This window comes from Mytilus californianus, unplaced genomic scaffold, assembly GCF_021869535.1.
Source record: "Mytilus californianus isolate M0D057914Y unplaced genomic scaffold, xbMytCali1.0.p SCAF_4, whole genome shotgun sequence".
In the NCBI taxonomy this organism is placed as follows: domain Eukaryota; kingdom Metazoa; phylum Mollusca; class Bivalvia; order Mytilida; family Mytilidae; genus Mytilus; species Mytilus californianus.
Genome location: NW_026262690.1, coordinates 33903360 through 33915756, shown reverse-complemented (window position 1 = coordinate 33915756; position 12397 = coordinate 33903360). Strand labels below are relative to the sequence as shown.

The window sequence follows — 12397 nt, the reverse complement described above, 5'->3', positions numbered from 1 at the left end:
ATGATATACATTACAGCCGGTCTGATCTCATTCGACAACCAAATGTGAAACTGAATGATGTTCTTCTACTTACAACATACGAATCATACATAGATAAGCTTATTATAGACTTTGTTATCCCTTTTAGAGCTCTAAAATTTTGAAATATCTGCCACTTAACGTTAATCGGACAATAATGAATCATTCCTTCTTACTCTCTCCTGTTGAATGGTTTCGACCATGAACGTACAAACAACGATTCTCAGTGGCAGATCCAGGGATGTTCCAGGGTTTGGAACCCCCCTTTTTTGACAACTAATTCTTTGTATGGGGACATATGGTTAGAACCCCTCTTTTTATATGACTTGTATGTGTTGGAACCCCTCTTAAAAATGTCTGGATCCGTGCCTGATTGAACAAAATCTTGCATGCAAGACTAATCATAAGACAACAGTTTTTGTTCAGTTGTTTGGTGTGCGATTTTATAATGAATAAAATTTGAAAATATGGAGCAAATTTGATTTTGTTTAATATCAAGATGACATTTATATCACTTAATCAGATACATGTACAGAACGAACGTATAACATCAACAAAAAGCATGGTGCAAATATTTACAATAACGATTTTTGACTAGAAAAAAAACACAATATATTCTATATATATATAAATGACGTGTTTAGCACTATACAAGTGACAACTCTTGGACACTTATGGAATGCATGCCCATTAAAAAATATTCAGTATAGCTTTTGAAAAAAAATTCCACTATAATTGTACAATTATGAAAAACACTTTCAATAAATTGAGTCTAATCAGATTAAAAAGTGTATTTTTATACTTTGAATTGTCCGTACCGCTTTCGTTAAATTACAAGAATGCATCATCCAACGGTATCAAATACTGAATTAAATCTTCCACAAGAAACGATCCTGTTTTACTTCTTTTCGTATGGAAACGGAACTATCAGTGGTTGTAGAAGACGTCTGTCAAATGAGACTGTGTGTTGAGTCTCCACGTGTCTCCTTAAGTCGACCTTTCTCTGGAATGATCTTCCGCACTTGTCACAGGAGAAAGGTTTGAAGCCAGTATGTTTACGGCTATGTGTGATCAAATTTGAAGACTGGCTGAAAGCTTTGCCACACTGTAAACATTTGTGGGGCTTCTCGCCTGTTATAAAATAACGCAAACATGTAATATTACAAGCATAAAAACAATGTGATATAGTGGTTTTCAACATAATTTCTAATTTAAAAATCAGACATGAACAGTGCTTGTAATTTTCAAACAGACTTTTTTTTTATAGGAACGCATATATATTTAATAATTTCTTGTCAAAAAGTATCATACGATTTATTGTACTAACAATATTTGATATGAATTACTTAGTTTTTCTTCGGTTATAGATAACCACCAACATACTGGTGCTTTTTTTTTAAATCCTGGTCCCAACTTTAACTGATATTGCAACCTTAAGATGGGACTTAATATGATTTCATTCCTAAAGCAACATTGATAATATACAAGTTTACAAGTTACATTACTTAAAGTTACACACAATTTGCAATACCAATAAATCATTTCAATTATATCATTGTTGTAATATCCTTTGAAAGGTCACGTGTGGACAACGTAATCCATCTCAAATATAATTAATAAAGAAAATTGTATCATATGCTATGACCAGTAAAGATAAAAAAATATATAGATGACAATAAATCTCACTTTTAATCTTTAAACATTAACCCAATGGTCTTCCAACGTAACCTATTGAGATACCTCGCGAGACTCTCGCTTTTTAACAAGGCACATGTTAACAATAGGATACGATGCAGAATGTAACAATATCGGCATTCATGACATTTCGGAAACCAGACTAGAGGGAAATATTGATGTGATTTGAAGATTAGTACTGCAACATATCGAATGACTTTTGGGGACTATCTGACATTTGGAACCTAGGGTTGTTACGGGATACCATTTTCCTCTTTACAATCATAGAGAGGGAATTAATCGTGGAAACAATCTGATTCCGTCACGTTCTGAGTTGTAGAAGGTGTGGGTAATGATTTTAACCTTTAATATTAATACATCTAAAGTGAGATTAACTGCCAATAAATTTGTCTGTTAGGGACGCAATAATGTGATATAATGCGGAAGTTGGAAGTGATATTAAAAATCATTCAAAATATATACCACATTGGAATTCCACAATGGTTTTATTGATAATTTATCATAACTGTTTTTTTTTTGTATAAATGTGTGTGTATGAATATTTTATGGACCAATATCATATCCTTTGTTTATATGGGTCTTTTGTGTAGTATTTTTTTCTTCTTTTTATTACAAAAACCTGAAGTATCAAAGAACGTTCGGTAGATATGATATCGCGAAAAGCATCTGAACGTACATGTATCTATAAATTTCAGCATAATTGCAATGCAGAAAAGCATTCCATTTAAATCTTTCTTCCTAATATAAATAAGCGAATTTATGGTCATCCCTAAAAATACCAGATTAACTGATTGTATACAAATCTTTATTTCTCAACAAACCATAGTTTAGTTATAAACTTCACCAATACGTCTAAATAGCCAAAATAATAAGAAAAAAATGGCAATTCCTTAAGTTGTTGGCTTTATAAATAACATCACCTTGAAAAGAAGGGTTTGCAATAACATTTTCCTTTAGATTGTATTTTTAACGTTGATTCCTTGCAGGCGACTGAGATATGTAATAGTCACAAAAACGAAGATAGTAACTGTGTCGGAATGAAAATGCATTTTTAGTTATATAATTATATTTACATGTAAATATTTATTAACGTTCTCATTTTTATTTGTTTGATATCATTATTTGATAGTTGTTCAATAAGATAAAAAACTTTTTCCGAACACAATTTATGTTAGAAATAAAATTAAGATAAAAAAAAGAAACGCTTTAAGTCGCCTTTATACTTAAATATAATGCCTTATTATCTGTATGTATATTATGCATCATTACCTGTATGTATATAAGTGTGTTTCTTCATGTCTGACTTCTGATGGAACCGTTTTCCACAATAAGGACACGGATAGGGTCTAGTGTCACTGTGTATCAGCAGATGGGTCGATAAAGTGGACGACCTTTTGAAGCATTTACCACACTGTCGACATTCAAACACCCTTTCTTGATTATGAACGACTCTATGTTGATCCAGACTAATTGCATGACCAAAAGTTTTGTTGCATATCTCGCAGACGAATGGTCTTGATCCACTGTGCGCCCGTCGAACATGCACCTCAAGCCCATGTGGCGTACTGAAAGGTTTGGTACACTTACTGCATTGATAGGTTGTACCATCAACTGTGCTTGTGGTGGTTCGTTCTTCTACTTCCAGTAAACTTAGTTTGTCACTTTCGTTAGGCTTTTTATTTGCTTGGTTGAAACCAAATGGTATTCCATATCTGTATGGGAAGGATCCAAAGTAACTGTAGGAGAGAAGGAAGTTCTGGAGAATGTATCGATAGTCTACACACATGGGGTTGGTGTTCAGGAAACTTGGATGTATAAAGCTCCCCAATTTAGCAGGATCATCTGAATATAAATACAAAAAGTATACAATAAGATTGATATGTAATGTTGTCAGAAATCGTTGTTACCTTTTTAAAACGTACATTAAAAAACAGCAAGTGTATAAGGACATTTAAATTTAGCAAATAGTGCAACTGCGGTTTTTCATCAAATAATTTACATGAAAAGGCTATGAAAAATTACTTCTTAAAATTTTACGAATACAGACAAATTCAATATTATGCATAAAAACGACTGTGGTGAATCAAGTAAAAAGGTGGAAATCGTATAATCATATTCACACTAAATTTGTAAAGACCTGTAATTAAGTAATTATGATTATTTGATTTAGATCTTTGAATTTTGAATTATAATCATTTTTCATTGATATTTAATATTTAAAATTATATGATTTCGTTTGGTCACCTGTTCAAGACAGATGATCCGACATATTCTTTTGTAAAGGATTTATTTACATTATAGGCTTTAAAAGAGCAACATACAAATGACAAGTGATACTATGTAAACAAGAAGCATTTAATGCAATTAAACAACAACCTATTAGCTGAACAGTTCTTTAATGTAGTAAGTTACCTGTAAACAGCTGGTTTTTAGGGACCCAAGGTCGAAAGGCTGTGTAGTTTCCGCCCACTGTCGTGATCTTTTCATCAATGGAACTTTGAGAACGTTCTCTAAGTGCCTCAATTGAAGCCGAAAGACAGGTGTCTGCACCATTGTCTGTACAACCTATAAAATAAATGATAATATGGTATGTGAATGTGCTTTTTTGGCTAATCGTTGCGTTCATTTATGATGCAAATGTTAAACTTACTCACATAAACTGAATTGTTGATACAAGTAATATTAATCTCTTATAATACAGAAACTATTTTCCCTTTTTTAATAACTTTTTTTTATTTTACTGAAAGAATACAGAAGGCGTTATGGTATAAAATGAAAATTAAAATGATGGTACAAGGGACATATGCCAAAAAAATCCAATATGTTACGAAGGAAATTAGACAGGAATTAAAACAAGAAGCAGCGATTAGTGTTTAAATGATGGAGATATATAAGCCTGCAATACACTGTCTTAACTTCGGCATTTCATTTAAGGGCAACACGTTTTTTTTCTGCAGGTAAAATCTGCGGAAAGCGTTTAAGCAGAAAATCAAAAATTGCCCACACGATAAAATAATGAAATTTAAATCGTTTAAACTATTTATTTACGATTTTCACTTTACAAAAAAGCATGCGTATATATTTGTGTTGGTTTCAATTTTGTGTTTCCCTCACCAGATTGTAATAAGTGTTATAATGGATATCTGCTATGTTGTGATTTAATAAAGTATCTAAGGTTTTATGAAAGGTTATATTAGTCATTCAAATTCAAATCTGATTGCCAAAACAATGATTATAATGTAAAAATAAGAAGATGTGGTATGATTGCCAATGTAACAACTCTCCTCCAGAGACCAAATGACGAAGAAGTTAACAACTATAGGTCACCGTATGGCCTTCAACAATGTGCAAAACCCATACCGCATAGTCAGTTATAAAAGGCCCCGAAATGACATATGTAAAGCAATTCAAACAAGAAAACTAAAGGCCTGATTTATGTACAAAACAATGCACGAAAAACAAATATGATAATGTAAAAATAAGGAGATGTGATATGATTGCCAATGAGACAAATATCCACCAAAGTTCGAATGAAGTGGATGTAAGCAATGATAGGCCACCGTACGGCCTTCAACAATGAGAAAAAAAACCATTCCGTATGGTCGGCTATAAAAACCCCAACATGAAAATATGAAACAATTCAATTGAGAAAACTAACGGCCTAATTTATAACAAAACAATTTACGAAAAACAAATATGACAGACATGAACCAACGACAACCACTGAACTACAGACTTGGGACAGGCAAATAAAGAAGAATGTGGCGGGGTTAAACATGTTTGTGAGCGCTCAACTCCCCCCCCCCCCCCCCTTAACCTGGGACAGTGGTGTAACAATTCAACATAAGAACAAACTATAAATTTCAGCTGAAAAAGGCTTAACTCATCAGATGGATACAAATAGAAATAAATCTAACAAAAACACAGAGTGGACGTGGACGGGTACTTATACATCCCCACAACAAAAAGACACTAAGTCCAGATCTGAGAGTACTCGCAGTTACTGACAGCTAGTTCAAAGCCAATAACAACTAATAAAAAAAATCATGTATGGTCCATTTATGATGTTTGAAACAAAATAATGATCTATATAAGTTGTTTGAAACAAAATATTGATCCACATAAGTTATTTGAAACAGTCATGTTCCTTTGAAAGTGTTTGAAACAAGATAATGATCCATTCAAGTTTTTTGAAACAAAATAATGTTCCATATAAGTTGTTTGAAACAAAATAATTATCAATTTTTTTAAAACAAAATAATGATCCACCGAAGTTGTTTGAAACAAAATAATGTTCCATCGAAGTTGTTTGAAAAAAATAATGAACCATTATAAAGTTGTTTAATTACCTATATTCATTGTTTGAAACACATAAAAAATAGAGAATTAAAAAACTACTCAAAGACAGAGAAAATTTGATTGATACAAATAAATGATAAGGTATCTGTATCTGTTAAAAAAAACTACCTCAGTTGAGTACGAAAATATCGACTGAGTTTCCCGAATGTTACGGGACTCACCTAACTATGGGGATTGCTTGGCCGACATCTCCTGACCATTACCGATCCATAGGACTCTGTTTTACAAACTACCTCCGTGGAATTCGAGATTAATCATTAAAAAAAACTAAATCAACTGACCAAATCACATTCTATGTACATTACTTTCAATCATATTTTATGATTTTTATCTTTTTCGTTATTTTCTATTTTGATTCTTAATTTTTGACCTGGTTCATATTTTATTTTCAAAAAAACAATGAAAGACTTCGACCGTGCATTAAAGAAGTTATACCGTACGAAAGATGGTTTTTGTTGGCATCAACAGAATAGTGATGGATTTGAATTTCCGGCAAATGAATTTCCAGACCTCAACACTGATAATAAACGGAAACAATTTAAATTTGAATCTTTGGACAGATTAATTTATTGCGGCAACGTTGTTTGTTTCTTTATCCTATTTGTTTATGATATATTATATTAGCCGATTTAATTCACTTAATAAAATATTATTTAAACCCATTTAAATTGAAAAAATAAATATACGTTTGAGTATTATACTCTTTTAGAATTTTTTCTCTATATAATATATAAATGCATCTGAATTTTTGTCTCATAATTTTGTATGTAGTCACCAAAAAAAAAAGTCTCACAAATTAAATGTCTTTACTTCCAATGGTTTTTTACAACATACCTATTACACCTCTTGCATAAAAATGGTAAAATGATACAAATTTGGAGGAAAAGAATAATGTTTGTATATCACTTGTACAGTATCATTATTTCAGGCAAACAGTTTGGTAGGGAAGAAGAAAATTATCATACGATTATCGAAGAAAAAAAAGAGACATGTTAAGTATCAAAGAAAACAATATATAAGAAATTTTGCTCATTATTTGGTTCATATTTTCAGAAAAATATAATGCCATATTTATCATATCATATGAAAAGAGTAATGGGGATTTTCGATGCCTACCAGAGCTCTAGATGTCCGCTTTATAAGGGAGGATAAAAACGACATAATAACATTTAAAATTAGCAAAAAAAGTTTAAACAAACCCAAAAGGAGGTTTCTTTCTTTAATAAGAAGTATTGATCATTTATTTATTTATATGTTTATAAATTTTTTGATTCCCTAAAAATATAAAAACTCATTATCTTCATTTTTTGTAAATCAAATATTGTAATGGGTGAAAAATAAATACTTACCCGGATTTCTCGGCATTACAACATGAAACGCACTGGACGATGCCTGATCCATTTCTTCTGTGTCCAATGTTCTGTTATTTTTTATCAAAAACGATTTGGGCATTCTATTACTCTATAATCGTCTGATTGGATTACAAGTTATTGAATAGTCGCGTGTCTTATAATGTATTAGCTAAACCACATCCCACCCAGTACAATTTGTGTAAACATGACCGACACGTGCCCCATTCATAAACCATCCAATGAAATTGTTTTCTTTGAAATAATTTGTTATATTGATATGTATTTAATATTTAATCGCGAAAAGATCAGAAAGAAGTAAATATTTGAGTGAAATCAACAGCTTCCGAGTGGAACATTGTCAGTTCGTATTTGAACAATCAGACCTTTTACTATTTGTTTGAATTTCAAGTGTGAAAGTTAATTCAGTTAAACCATGTAAGTAAAATCGCGTTCTCTCAGCAAAATCGCTTTTGTTAATTCCAGCCGTTTTTCACAATATAAATTGTGATTTTTCTCACAAAATCAAAATTTCGTTACTGAAATGATTACACTTGTGCGTTCCCACAACCTAGAATTGTCGTCGCTGAAAATATATACAGGTCAAATATTTACTACAAACCGGTCTTATTTATTAACTAGAACAAAAGACAAATCAACAATCATAGTACATATCAATATCTCAATTTCAACTCATTTGTGTTTAAAAAAAATAGTTTAACGTAAGAAATATTATTGTAGACTTCAATGCTTTATTAAAGTTTCATCTCTCAACAAGTACAATCGGTATTAATATATTGTAAAACAATACTACATAAAATGAGAGCCATTCTATACAGAATTATAAGAGACTATCAAAATGCATAGATATACTACATTAAACAATATGAAATAAAAGTAAGTATTTTCAATAAATAAAATTTCTGCGTCTTCTTAAAATTAAATAACAGGTTTTGGCACACACACGTATCGACGTTACGCACGATGTTGGTACTACTTAATCATATTTACATCTGAGATCGGATGCACCCAAAATGCAGATTGCTTTCTCTACATTCATGAAATCAACGAAATGTCTTCCACTTTGCCATTCTTATGCAGACTCGTATACGTACATGAATCACCAATAAACAGCACACTGCCATTACTTATTTCTCATATATAGATAGCCAAGGTATAATACTTTCTTTTTAATACGTGGCAAAATGGAAATTTGTAGTGATTACTAATGAAACAGTCACTCAACAAACAATTTACATTTGAAAGTAAGCGAAGATCCACCTAAAACTCATCGTATGGTCGTCAATAATGTTCCACCCTTTAGTGAAATACAATAATACCAACACATTGAATCAATGTTGTTTTGAAAAATTGGCGAACTAAGGTCTCTCTTTTTTGGGCAAGTAAATGCTTACAAAATGTACATCAAACTTTATTAAAGATGTATATAGATACACCGGCTTAAATCGTGACCATTATTTGTCAGTGTCTCTTTCATAACTATTTTGGTGCCTAGGTAGAGCATTTATTGGATCAAACGAAAGTTTAATAATTAATTAATTGAATGAATTTAATTATCCGACAAAAATAGAACAGAGACAAATGTTTAGACGAGCAGTTTTTATACAATATCAGGTCCATGATATAACAGCAATATAACCAGAGAACAGTTAAAAAAATAATCCTTTGTTTTTTTAATGTGTTAAAATTGCATCTGATGTCAAAATGAAGGTTGACAATTTTCTTGTGCTGTTCAGGAGTTATGTCCCTTGATTGTTTTAATAATAAATGTAAGTAATTATACCTGGTTTGCTTTCATTTTGACAGCTTTTTTTCTTCTATAATATCAACATATCTTTTTGTTTAATATATTATGATCTTGAAAAGTCGCTTTAAAACCAATTATCCAAAATCGTTCAATTTGACTCTAACAATTGAAAATGAAAACCATTATATAGTTTTACTTACCAAAGAAAGACCTTTGATAACTTTACATTCACGATACTAATTTCAGCATTTTGGTACGTTCGACCGTTTAAAAGTCACATTCACCATGAAATATTACATTTTGCGGATGCAACAAAATTTTACAGTAAAAATACTATTATTTAAGGAATGTGGCGTAGCGGGTTATTTAAAGGTGTGCACCACATTTTTTAGGTTATTTCGAATAGACAGAAAAAATATTACAGTCATTCCTTATAATTTAATTCTAAAAAGGCGTAAATCATGATAAAAACATTGATGACGTCACGGTCACATGACAAAATTATGTCTATGAGCTGATAGACAAAACACTTTCAGCCAATCAGAAGACGTGTTACATCCAAAATTAAATTATTTATTATGGTTATTAACTTGGGCAAAGTACATGTTATTGGGCGATATTTCGGATGTAAACTTATTTTTTTTACAATAAAAACACGTTGAACTGCGTCTGAATATCGAAAAAAAAGTATATGTTGCATTGAACATTCCAAAAGTTCTGTCGATTACAAATTCGTGAAATTTGTCTATAAATGTATACATTGTAAATATATTGATGTATGTAAAAAGCGGCAAAAATATCCAATTTTCATTTTGAATTGCGTTTGCTCGAAAACATATCCGTTTTAATTATATGAAAATATTAGGGTGTCACCGGATTTTATTTTACTGGTTATTCAAGAACATGAAAAAAATACGACTTTGCAGCGTGACGCTGTGCCTTATATTAGACATATTTCATTTGCAAAGTAGTGCAAAAAAGAAAAGATACGTCTATCGGTTTTGACTGCGGTATAGAAATATGGTCAATACGACTTCGCCCTTCGCTATTTAAAAATGAAAACATCACGTTATAAATTTCAAGCGTCCGAAGCGCTTTTCTGGGTTTACCTTTATCGGGAACGCTCAAAGCCGAATATTTGAAAGCCAAGGATGTATAAGAACTGAAACAGAAGAAGAGCTTTATGACCAAAATGGACCTTAAAATATAGCCAAATCCATCTAAGGTCAACTTTGCCTGAGGGAGTTGAAAACTTAGTTTCTTGATAATTACAAAATTTATGTACGGACAATTTTAGAATGGTTTGTTATAAATCATCCAGTACCGAAGTACTGACTACTGAGCTGATGATACCCTCGGGGACTGGTAGTCCACCAGCAGAGGTATCGACCAAGTGCTGTAGAAAATAAAAACAACACGTTATAAATTTCATGCATCCGAAGCCCCTTTTTTTGGATCTACCTTCACCAGGAACGCTCAAAGCTGAATATTTGAAAGCCAATGATGTATAAGAACCGAAACAGTAGAAGAGCTTTATGTCCAAAATGGACCTAAAAAAATAGCCATCAACTTTGCCTGAGGGAGTTGAAACTTGCTGAAGTTGGTGATGTATAAATACGCAGCCACGTTTGATCGGAATGGGGAAGTTTATTCCGATGCCTCTTGTAGATAGAGAGGCATACTGTTTGCAAGTCAAATAATCATTGCAACAATTCTTTAATGGGGAACTATGTGGTTTTCAAGTGGCAGTCCAAATTTCCCGCCTTTCCTTCCCACTAGGCAGAACCTACATATTTACTTACTGGATTTATGTTTCATATGTTCTCGTCCTGAAAATTTATGAAATATATGGTACTGGACGTTTAGCAAACAACAATCAATCATTTCGTCATCAGATTTGATATATGTGTAACACTGCGAGGCTTTGTCAATTTAAAGGATTTTGGTGCTAAATATGGAGCTAACGTTTTCTCCCTCTTTTTCTAAGATTACTCCTAAGTGTACATTTTCACAATGTTTAAAAAAAATCAAATACACGACTTTTAATCATTAATCTAAGATATTGAATTTTTGCAAACTATTTTTTTTTATAATAGGATGAATGAATTTGCACCATTCACTAACAGAAAGCCACAAATGCTAAAAACAAAATTATGGAAACGAAACAAGAAAAGGTTTGTTCCAATTGTATATTGAAACACATACACATATGAAAGAGATTCATCTGGTAATTTTTGGGGGTAATTCAGACACAAACGTTAACACAAAGATAACGTGTATTGGCTGTTATTCAGGCCATTGCCTTTTTTCTTTCTTATTGCATGTATTTTACTATTAAATTTTTTTAATCTCTATGTACTGATTTTTCATACTCGAGACATGTATCATTCATACATTTCATATCAATAGCTTGGTGTCCAATTGTATTTCTTTTGATTGAATTTATATTGATATTCCATTAAATTCTAGTCCATTCAAAAATTAAACCATTTTGTGCAAACACTAAACAGCTTGTTCTTCGTATGCTTCGAGAGATTTTCATCATTATTCCTAAATTTCACAAAAAAAAGTTGTATTGTCTAATTGAATACAATAAACACTATTTCAGGCATTGCGTAATTAGTAACATCTCACCTACCAACAATTCTAACGATCATAACGATTAGCGGTTGTCATTTTTGATGTTATTCTAAGTAGAATGAATTCTGATTATGTTATCGATTATCGCTTGCGATTTCAAAAAAAAAAGTTTAATAAAAATACCGAACTCAAAGGTAAATTCAAAACATCGAAGTCCATTACAACTGACAAAATCAATCGTTATCAACCAACGGAACGAGTGAAAAACAACGGTCATATTCCTGACTTGGTACAGGTATTTTCCGAAGTTAATGGTGGGTTAAACCAAATAGTTCTGTTAAAAGATGATCGCAATTGTTCTAATTTTAACAATACTTTACTTTACTAATCTGAGAAATCTTAATTTTTTTCCGTTTTGGTATAGTAAAGATTCAGCTAAAATTTTAATAACGGTTAGTTTCCATATTGTGTGTTTCATTTTAATCTTGGTAACGTTAGTTGGTTAGGCACCTCAGCATTGGTCCTTTGAAATTTGAACACCCCATCCTTGAATGAATGAACTTTATTCTCACAAAACTACATGTCATAGTTACAGAGAAAATATATATCTACAATTACATATATGTAT

General features: G+C 31.6%; 1 protein-coding gene across 1 annotated transcript; it reads right to left on the bottom strand.

The window, feature by feature from the left end:
* Window positions 1–484: 484 nt before the first annotated feature.
* Window positions 485–7515, bottom strand: LOC127737947 (zinc finger protein Gfi-1b-like). The gene is made up of 4 exons (XM_052248917.1): window positions 7422–7515; window positions 4126–4278; window positions 2983–3555; window positions 485–1149 (listed from the first exon to the last, which is right to left on the bottom strand). Exons 1-4 carry the CDS (start codon window positions 7471–7473, stop codon window positions 917–919), a joined length of 1011 nt encoding a protein of 336 aa, XP_052104877.1. The 5' UTR covers window positions 7474–7515; the 3' UTR covers window positions 485–916.
* Window positions 7516–12397: the final 4882 nt, after the last annotated feature.